This window comes from Paramormyrops kingsleyae, chromosome 7 (assembly GCF_048594095.1).
Source record: "Paramormyrops kingsleyae isolate MSU_618 chromosome 7, PKINGS_0.4, whole genome shotgun sequence".
In the NCBI taxonomy this organism is placed as follows: Eukaryota; Metazoa; Chordata; class Actinopteri; order Osteoglossiformes; family Mormyridae; genus Paramormyrops; species Paramormyrops kingsleyae.
This window is the reverse complement of record NC_132803.1, coordinates 29,969,983-29,981,016: the sequence shown is the minus strand read 5'-3', so window position 1 is coordinate 29,981,016 and position 11,034 is coordinate 29,969,983. Positions and strand designations below refer to the sequence as shown.

General features: G+C 43.7%; 1 protein-coding gene across 2 annotated transcripts in view; it reads left to right on the top strand.

Annotated features, from left to right (window-relative positions):
* Window positions 1-2,274: 2,274 nt before the first annotated feature.
* LOC111843448 (gelsolin-like) overlaps window positions 2,275-11,034 on the top strand; it is a 16,750-nt gene continuing 7,990 nt past the window's right edge. For both annotated transcript variants that reach the window (XM_023811049.2, XM_023811048.2), the window contains exons 1-6: window positions 2,275-2,428; window positions 9,346-9,543; window positions 9,802-9,956; window positions 10,078-10,239; window positions 10,428-10,577; window positions 10,784-10,873. In XM_023811049.2, the coding sequence (XP_023666817.2) occupies window positions 9,351-9,543; window positions 9,802-9,956; window positions 10,078-10,239; window positions 10,428-10,577; window positions 10,784-10,873 (750 nt within the window). In that variant the 5' untranslated portion in view covers window positions 2,275-2,428; window positions 9,346-9,350. The remainder of the gene's footprint in view (window positions 2,429-9,345; window positions 9,544-9,801; window positions 9,957-10,077; window positions 10,240-10,427; window positions 10,578-10,783; window positions 10,874-11,034) is intronic.

Sequence of the window (11,034 nt, the reverse complement as noted above, 5' to 3'; positions counted from 1 at the left end):
CACATCATCACATGACCTTTCACCATGTGCAGATTCATTTCATTTCCACCACTCCATCTGGGTGCGTAACTTTTTTTTGTCACTGATTGTGTGTGTGCGTGTGTGTGTGTGTGTGTGTGTGTGTGTGGTCCAAGTACACTTTACCTTATGGGGACCAGTTTCCTGGTCCCCATATGGGAAAACTCTATTTTACAAAAATCCATGACTGCAATGAAAAAACTAAAAAAAACTCTTGTGTTTTCTTTGGTTACTTATGGTTATGGTTAGGGCTGGGTAGGGGTTAAGGGTGTCATAATTAGCATTAGCATTTTCCCCATAAAAATGAATGAGCGGTCCCCAAAAAGATATGATTACACAACTCTGTGTGTGTGTGTGTGTGTGTGTGTGTATATATATATATATAATTTATTTTTTTCTGGGACAGAAAAAGTGGAATTGGTGCATCCCTACTTTGTGAGTTTCTTATATCACATAAACATTTCAAGCATTTCAGAGCTCATTCTTATTTCTTTTCTGAATTCAAGAACCATTTCAAGAAAATAAGCCTTTTGCTTAGGCCTACAATTAGTTAAGTCTTAGTATGATTCCCCATTCAACATTAGCAGCAAATGAAATCAGTGAAACACATTAACAGAACAATATATAGATTAATTTCCAAAGTGTCCATTGTTTGTTTTAAGTAGACTATGCTCATCTGTGCTCTTTACAATGTCTGAACAGAATACAAACAGTGCATATTTGTCGTAGGTAAATATGTATTTGCTGTGCTCATCTTCCCCACAGTGCAGCCTAGCAAAAAATAGACATGAATGCGCACCGTGGTATCGCAGGATGTGTATGCAAGCGGCCTGTTGATGTGGGCATTAGCAAATGCTCTTGCAGATATTGTGGGGTTTGATTTTGTGTTAATTTCTGCCATCACAGAATCATGATTATTTCTATTCCTATTGGATTTTTTTTCTCCTGCAATTTCTGTTTGTCTGTTGTAACAAGTTAATTTCGCCAGTGTGGGATCAATAAAGTTTTATCTTATCCTGAAACCATAGCGGGACTGACTAGGCTTAAGTGCAGCTAGGCTGAGCGGTTTCAGCATCTCAAAAACAGCCGCCCTCCTGGGATTTTCATTCATTACAGTGTCTACAGTTTACACAAAATCGTAAGATAACCAAACAAAAGACATCCATTCAGCAACATTTATGTTGCCATATAACACCATATGACCATATATGTCACAGGATAATGGCCAGACCTAACGGGAAGTCCACAGGTGCAAAAATAACAGCTCAGTGTAACTGTGCAGTGCAGAACCATGTCTCTTACCTCACACTTCGCCTACCAAGTTGTACTTGTGGCTAAAGTGCGTTTCCTACGTAGCGGAAACTGTATTAATTAATAGGTTTTCTATGAATTATGAATACACATAACCATAACAACAGTAAGAGCTGAGATCTCATAATACAGAGCGCACGGTAACCAGAACCAAAAAGGGAATTATACGTACCTATTACGTCGCATGAAGATGCAATAGCCGCTTCAGCGACCCCACAATTTATCTGGCTATAGAAAAGCATAACAGGCCAAACAAAACGATCAGTGCCAACGCCCAGATTAAATTACTGGGTATCTGACAGAGCAAAGATGATGACAAGCACCTTAAATTTTTTCAGTCTAAAGTTTATACTGGATTTTGCGTGGCATCGGCTTTCATTAAATTATTTTTAACTTATCGTTATACTTATAAATATGTTTTGGTTTTTTTGTTTTTCACCTCGTTATATATTATGTTTTAGAAAGGGTATATAGACTCTGAATTTGTTATTTTGAACCCTTCTACTTTAGTGTTTAATTTCACTAAAGTAATTCCAGAAATCAAACAGGGAAAATATTACCGTCGAAGGTAATGGCGAAACTGCCTTGCGCTAGTTACAGTAGACATGAAACTGGCCACTAGGTAAGTCAGAGCATAAAAGAAATTTCCATAAGAAACATCGAATGCATGCAAAACGTTTACAAAGTTTCAAACATAACAAGGTTATCAAAGTTTTGTTGATGTCGCTCCTGAAATCCCACCACTCGTATAAATAATTTCGGTTAAGTCCAAAAGTTTAGAGTAGCACCATTAAACTTATGCACTATGATTGGAAGGATCGAAGCTGTAAAGTGAACGATCTTAGTATCTAATCATAAACGCACGGAGAGAAGTACCCCCGACAGCAGGCTTTCTCTTTATTCAGCTCGGGGGAGGGGTTTGGAGCCCAGTTCAGTGCGCCGAGCTCGGTTCGGTCCTGTAGGTGACTCACGAGGGAGTTGCCCCGTCCGAGCGTATAAACTGCTGCGAAGAAGCGACGTGCTGTTGCACAGCGGAAATCTCTTATCGAAGCAAATCCTGCGTTGCAGCCTCGCACATATTCCAGTTATTCAGCATCAGGTAAAGAAAATTTCCCTTCGAAGCTGTAACACCATCGATTTAGGTTTTATGGATCCAGTGTAAAACGAGCAAAATGCGCATGATCAGTTCAATCACAATTTGTGGTGGGTTACTTTCATGCTGCAAGAACGACAAAGCTGTATTTACTGTAGTTATCTGATGTTATAACTTGTAAGTTAATATAGTTAATATGCGTATATATCATTTTTTCAAAGTGTCCCTGTTGACGAATACTCTAATGAACATTGCATTGTCTTATTCTTGTAGCCTCTAGCGGGCTCTTCTCTAATTTCATTGTCATTTTGTGAGAATATGCCACGTTGAAATGGATGTGATACGTAGTTAGCTTTTCTAAAACAAATAAATAAAATAAATACTCAAAGTGATACAAACTACTGAGAAAACTGTGAAGATTCTGTGAACGTTACCATATATAGACAGTCTCAGAGCTGAAAATCACTGTTAGGCTGGAAAGGTCATCAGCGCCAATTAAGTGTAATGTAGTTTAAGAAAAATATAAATGTCGCTCAACATAAGAAGTTATGGACAGGTAATATTTTACTCCAACTGACCTGATTCCATATCAGTTCCTTAGTTTATATAATTTATATATATATATATATATATATATATATATATATATATATATATTTTTTTTTTTTATTAAACTAAAATGATTCCTTTAGCGTTATTGTCTACCTGCATCATGTGCATCGTGTGACCCTCCGGGGGATCTCCATGTCTGCATTCCATAGCTGCGCCCTGCGCACATTTTGGTATTGCCTGACAGAGGATGAAGTAGTTTGGCACAGGAAAAAAATGACAAAAATCGCAATGCACTACCTCAGTTAGTAAGAGAGCTTGTGTAAAAAGAAGAGAATCCTGTTTAGCAGAGCGAGTTACACTGAGCAGGTTAAAAAATGCATAAATAAATGAAGAGTTATGCAGCCAGTAACACCAGTGAACAAACATAAATACTGTGGTCATATTACCTAGCATGATGCATAATTACAACAGACTAAAATGGACTCAGAAGTAACATTATAGATGCAGGTACCAATGTCACCTCAGAGTGTCTGGACTGAGAAGAAATTAACATGAATATTGAAAAGGCCATTGTAAAATTCTGCTATCATTAAAAGTTCCTTATATTATGTGTGAATTTCCCCATGCAGTAACCACATATCCTGTCTGTACACAAACACGCCTAATCACCATGGAAATACGTAAATTCAAAACACAAGCCCTGTTCTAAATATGCCAATCTGTCACGCTACAGTTTTCAGGAAGTGCAGATAATGATGACAGTCAGCCGCGGTTATTTGTGTCCCATGAAACTCTAAAGCCCTTGGTCAGGCCTTGAAGGACGTGTCCTCTCTAACTTCACAGACTCAAAGTCAAACTGCAGAGTCAGTCAGCACTAATATTTACTAACTAATATTGCTGCTCAACGCATTACAGTGTTCATGTCCTCGCCTGTAGACCCAGCACATCATTCATGTCTTGATGTGCATCTCCATCCAGAGCCACTTCCATAGCGCACAGATTTGCACTTTATTTTAATGTACTGTTTGCAATTCATTCAGTGCTGTTTGCAGTGAGTGCAAACAAGATGAGGCTCTTGGTTGCCACACAAAAGACTTCACTGTACGCTTAAAAGGAAATGCAATCAAAAGCATACATGCACGCACACACACATACACTGTGACAGTGGGTAACCATTGGTGGTTAAACGCTATGAAGAAAAGGCTTGTGTTGAAAATGGTGTCTTTGCAGCTGTGAGTGGATGTATGAAAGATGCCAGAGACATTAATATTTTCCAAGCTTCTCATGTGTGCAGTGAGACATGCTAAGCAGTTGTTTTAGGAGTGTAAATGAACAACCTTCTATAAAGATTACATATATATATATAAACTGAATTTGTGTTGGCAGGCTTGATAATCAGCTAGAGAAATTATCCAGACTAGGTCTGTGGACTTTCTGTGAACATTAAATCAAGTCTTTTGGATTAAACATTGTGTCTCTGGGTTTCAGTTGATGCATTTCCTCTGTCAGGATGGCTGCTGTAGTCGTGCACTGACCAATACCAGTAACTTAAAAATAGTAATAGGTCAATAGCAGTAACTGTGTGCTTCAGTGCATTTTGAAGTGTTTTGGTCTCTGACTGCGCATTGTAAATAAGAGGTTACCAGCCTTCCCCCTTGGTCAAAATGATGCATCGATGTGATTCGTTAAGTGATCCGACTATAGCGCTGTGATAGGTCATTCCTCAGCTGTGGGCATGGTCTGCTTGCTGCCTTAGGCTCCGTTGGGGAGCTGAATTCCATGGGTGTGGTCACACAGGCTTTGGGGGTATGATGGTGGACTTTTGGCACTCAGTAACACTTTTTGGATTTTTAACGTGGGTTTGTTATATTACGAACCCACACAGCTGCCAAACTGAAAGCGCTTAAAATAGATTTATAGCATGCAAACTGAACCGTTAAACTTATTGTGGACTTTTTCTTTTATTTTGGGCGTTTTTTCAGAGAATAGCAAATGAGCTCAGAATAAATGCAGTTTTGCCCTGTCAGGTGTAGTTGTCCCACAAACGACAGCATGAGTACAATACTTTAGTTCCTGGTTAGACTTTGGCCTCATTTCCATGTTCACTAGCGGGTTAAGGCCCAATATGGCGTCAGAAATCCACTCCAATGTTTGCAAAGTCATAAAGTAATTCGGAGGCAACAGGACAAGGTGAATACCGCCGAAAGAAGGCTTAGAATCCACCAGGTCGAGGAATAAACCAATTTGCCCTTTTAAGAGAGTGTTTGAGAGACAAGAGAGCCCCCAGGGGGCGAGGCTGGGCGGGGGTATTTTAAAGGAAGGGGGTGACTCATTCGAGAATGAAATGGGGGGGGGTTAAGATCCATAGTGACCACAGTTAAACAGAGCTCCCTGTTGACAGTGCCCTGTTTTTCACCATGGTGCACTCACATCACCACGCAGCAAGACGTGCGTTGTTTCATCCGGTTATTTTTTCATAAAGGGGACTTTTTCTGGACCCGTTTGCAGGTTACAAACTGTTGCTTCAGCAAATACCCAGCTGTGTGAAAGGGCTCAGTTCAATATTACAAGCTGTGCTAAGTTGCTTTAAATAGGAATGCCTGGAGCCTGGCTTTACAGAACATTATTGTATGGTGTAGGCATAAACAGTGGCTGTATACACAGGGAGCGCCGGCTGTTTTTGTTTGCCAGCCACTGCTTCCTAGTATCCGCAGTCATTTCGGTCTCGGGGGCCGCGTGATTTCGGAATAATCTCCGAGTTGAGATAAAGTCTGCAGCCTGAAAAATGGACAGCTGTCTCCTGAAACATACGGCTGCTGCGTTTAAACAGGCCTGGGTCTGTTCTGTGATTTCCCACACCCCTCCCACCACTGCAAAACCAATCAAGTTCCTGCAAGAACAATACACCCCCTGTAAGGAATCTCAGTAATGTATCTGGAGTTGTTGTTCGAGTTTAATTATTTTCCTGCAGAACATTATTAATTGCACCCTGCAGATATTTCTTTCTGAAAACCGTCATTGTAATTTTGGGTTTAATAAAAAAAAGCCAAGTAGTGACTTAAACTCATTTAGCATCGTGCAAAAATGGTCACTAGAATCCAACGGAGGTTCTACATGGAGCAGTGGATTTCCATCATCATCATCATCATGCATCTCCAGCTGTCACTGGCCCAAACTGGACTGCGTGGTTGTGGTACAGTTGTTTTTTGCAGGCCTGAAAAAAGGGAAGAGCAGCCCTTCTCAGTATAGTCTGCCCGACAGCTGGGGGGTGGGGGAGGGGTTTTGTGGATGTCGGCAAGGCTGAGTCACCCTGCAGAGGCCTTCGCTGCCTGAATCACCAAGGGTATTGAAGCTCGGCCCTGTTTTTCCATCCTACATTGGGCCGGCCTACTGCAGACATGTGACCTGGCTTATTTATACCAGGAGTGAAGACAGGCCATTCATATCTGGGTCACTAGTTAACTGCGATGGGTGTGGTGGCAGTGTCACACATGACTATTAGTCTTAATCAGCCAGTTAATTATAATTCCACTATCTCAAACATTTAGAGCAAAATTTAAAGGATCCAAACTTTGATAACTGAATGGTATCTCAATCCTATTCTCAAATTATCTCTGCAAACTCGACTGCACTGGAACCAGTGCTTTGCAGTGCACTGTTACATCACGTGACACATTTATCCAATCGGGGGCCATCATACTGATTTCCCCCTGGATGAATCACTGGCATGTTTTTTTCAGAATTGGATACTATGAGACATCCAGCAAAAGCCTGGGCGTTTGTAGTTTGCAAATCCTCATGGAAAGGGTCTGGCTGGCATTTGGGGGGGTGGGGGGGGGTTCTTTTCCAATTCCTATGCAGATGATGCTTGCTATGCAAATCCTTTGGCCTTGGTGTAGTGCTGGGTCTTTGATGTGCTTTTGTGATACTGGCACCGGAGATCAGAGATGTTGCGAATGCTGTTTGCTTATGTAAAATCTCATCCCAGTGCGAAGGCCTGTGTCTTCTTTTTAATTTTAATTTAGTTTTGGAGGGTAAAGTAGATTTAACATAAGCTGCGGAGGGCGGGAGAGCGGCAGGGCTGCAGGTGTCCGCTGTCTCTGCCTGGGGACTGGGAGGTGTGGAACTGGAGGAGAACGTTTATTGGTGCTCACCTAAGACAACCAGTCCTTTATAACCAGGATCACCTTCAGAAAATGACCTGGTCACCACTGTAAAAATTTTCACATTGCACTTCTGGTCATTGAGTGGTTTATTAGGTTTTTACTTTGTTAATAGTTATGTGTGTACTTGTGTAGCTCCCACACTGCTTACACTCGCACCTGGGCATTCGCTGTAAGTTCAGCCTAGCTGGACTCGCACCTGGGCATTCACTGTAAGCTCAGCCTAGCTGGACTCGCACCTGGGCATTCACTGTAAGCTCAGCCTAGCTGGACTCGCACCTGGGCATTCGCTGTAAGTTCAGCCTACCTGGACTCGCACCTGGGCATTCGCTGTAAGTTCAGCCTAGCTGGACTCGCACCTGGGCATTCGCTGTAAGCTCAGCCTAGCTGGACTCGCACCTGGGCATTCGCTGTAAGCTCAGCCTAGCTGGACTCGCACCTGGGCATTCGCTGTAAGTTCAGCCTACCTGGACTCGCACCTGGGCATTCGCTGTAAGTTCAGCCTAGCTGGACTCGCACCTGGGCATTCACTGTGAGCTCAGCCTAGCTGCACTCGCACCTGGGCATTCACTGTAAGCTCAGCCTAGCTGGACTCGCACCTGGGCATTCACTGTAAGCTCAGCCTAGCTGCACTCGCACCTGGGCATTCACTGTAAACTCAGCCTAGCTGCACTCGCACCTGGGCATTCACTGTAAGCTCAGCCTAGCTGGACTCGCACCTGGGCATTCGCTGTAAGCTCAGCCTTGCTGCACTCGCACCTGGGCATTCACTGTAAGCTCAGCCTAGCTGGACTCGCACCTGGGCATTCACTGTAAACTCAGCCTAGTCGACTCACTGACAACATGAATGTGTTATTTGCTTCACTTGTGTTATTTGTCGCTTTGGACAAAAACCTTGGCTAAAAATGTAAATGTAATAGCATATCACATCTGCAACGTTATCTTTTTAGTAGTATTTGCTGAGGGCGCACAAGGAATAGTTTGCGTATGTAAACATTTACTCACCGTGCACTCTCATTTAATAACTTTTTTACAGATTTCTGCTGTAGTACCTTTGAGTTCCTGTACCTTGACTGCAGCGATTGTCGATTTTCATCCCTTCTGGCAATGATGCATCTCGTAAAGACAGATGAATGGCACGTGGCTATTGTTAATAGACGGATTAACCGGTCTCCCGAGGATCGTGGGATTAAAACGATACAGCAACCCGCTGGAGGCTTTCAGGCGACGGCGATGTAACAAAGAGACACTGCCACCTGAACTGGAACCGCCCCTGCGCTTAATCACCTAGCCGGCGGACCTCGAGGGGATCCTGTCAGACGCAGCCGGCAGATGCTGCTAGACGAATCTCGAGTTGACGGTCCCCGATTCCTCACGATCCGCACCCAGTCCCCATAAATGCGCACTGTACAATCAAATGCTGTGCCGTGCAGCACTGGACTACAATGCAAAATTAATTCACTTTCCTGCTAGATTATTCTTGCATTATCTGTTAACAGGGGCGCTTTAATGCACAGGTTTACCAGGGCATAAGCCCAGGGGCTCCTGTTATAAAGGGGCCTTAACTAACCTTACTGAAATTTTAGACTTAGAGTCACCCGTCCTGTATTTTATGAGACTGTTCTATACTGAATAGTAAAATGCCGTATCCTGGTTTAAACCAGCAATTCAATCCGATTCAGAGCCCATCCACACCCCCCACCCGGCAAATAAATCTGTCGGGATCCACCCCGGTCAACAACTTTTACCATCGCTTCCTCAAATAGCCCAGGGGGCTCTTGCTATGTTAATGTGCCGTCACCCGTTAACATTCCGAAACCAGCCCCAACAAGCTGTACGCTGCAGCATGACTGGGATCGCCAGAACTAGAAGCTAATTGCAAATACACTGCATGCATTAAAATACCACTTGTGACGGTTCCCTCACGTATCATGATTATCGTGCACTTTCTGAGTGTGAGCTTAGACAGCAGACATAATGTATGGTTCGGCGCGCTAAGCCTCAGCCCCCAACATCGACATGTGTGTCACGGAGTGCATGGTGGAGTAGGCAAAAGGAGAATTTCCCCACAGGGATCAATAGAGTGTCATTAATAGATTGGCATTACTGTGAAAAAGCACTGAGCTGTAATCTGCTAACGGGGAGGGGGAGGTCCTGTATGTTGACGTAATGTGTACTAACATGTCTTCCGAACACTCCTTCTCCCAGGCACCATGGTGTACCATCCCGAGTTCGAGCGGGCCGGCAAACAGGCAGGCCTCCAGGTGTGGCGGATTGAGAAGCTGGACCTGGTGCAGGTGCCCGAGAACCTGTACGGGGGCTTCTACACGGGCGACGCCTACATTATCCTCAACACCATCAAGCAGCGCTCTGGGAACCTGCAGTACGACCTGCACTTCTGGCTGGGTAAGACCGGGGCATTCTGGGTAAGAAAGTGGAGGCTGGACTGTCAGTCGTCTCAAGTCACATGACAGCTCAGCATTCCCTGTACCAATTATACTGGATAATTTTCCTATCTTTTATCTTTTCTTTCGCCCATGAAATATGTTGAAGATACTGAGGAATAGAAAGGGAAGGCTTAAATGTGACTTTGTAACATTGTTTCATTACAAACAAACAGAACTGTCTAGCACGTCTTAAGCTAAAACTATATTTTGGCTGCAGGTGATTTTTGCTCACAGGATGAAAGTGGAGCTGCAGCCATTTTCACCGTGCAGATGGATGATTACCTCGGCGGCAAACCCATTCAGTACCGTGAAGTCCAGGGTCATGAGTCCAATGCCTTCCTGGGATACTTTAAGTCTGGTCTGAAGTACATGGTATGATGATTCAGCTTCTAGCACTGTGGCATCCAGTCTAAACAAAATGCCTCTGTGGCCTGTATTGTTGTCAAGGTAAAACAAAAAAGAAACAAACCTTCTTTTGCTCTCATTGGCTTAGGAAGGGGGCGTGGCATCAGGGTTCAAGCACGTCGTCACCAATGAGGTTACTGTCCAGCGTTTGCTGCAGGTGAAAGGTCGTCGTGTCGTCAGGGCAACAGAGGTCCCCGTCAGCTGGGACAGCTTTAACCAGGGAGATTGCTTCATCCTGGACCTCGGCAATGTGAGTGGACATTAGATGAACAGGGTCTTTCTGGAGTTTAGGAGAGTAGAAGGATATCACAAGGTTTTTCAAAGTCGTCATACATTGTAAAGCTGTACAGAGGGTCATTTGCATAAAACTCCAGATCGTCCTCGTTCTTACTGCTCCATGTTCAGCTAAAGGCTCATATTGATCTATTGCATCAACAGGACGTTTTCCAGTGGTGTGGCTCCCAAAGCAACCGCTTCGAGAAGCTGAAAGCTACGCAGGTCGCCAAGGGTATTCGTGATAACGAGCGCAGTGGGCGTGCTCGGGTGTACGTGTGCGATGAGGGCATGGAGAGAGAGAGGATGCTGGAGGTAGGTCCAGGGCACAGGAGTGAATGCTCCTCAGGAAGTTTGCTTGCTGTAGTTTTGGGAATGACATTCAAACCACAAAGCAATGCCACACACATCTCGGCAAAACAATTATAAAACTGTTTGAGTTCTAAAGCCCAGCATGAAGGGTCCACATTGGTGATGTTCCTGCTCAGTATTACATTCATATTAATTTTGGACGGCTGTAGGTTCTGGGACCAAAGCCGGGCCTGCCTGAAGGAGCCTCTGATGACATCAAAGCAGATGCGTCTAACAGGAAGTTGGCAAAACTATACAAGGTGCGAGATCAGAGGATGAAGAGCTGAAACTGGAAGCAGAATTGATTTTACATCTCACCATCAACAAATAGGCTGTGAAACAGCCATATTCTGGTTAAACTGGTTAAAGTTTTTAGATATTACATCAGTGTCTGGCTTTCCATTGCCTTCATTTGGAGTAA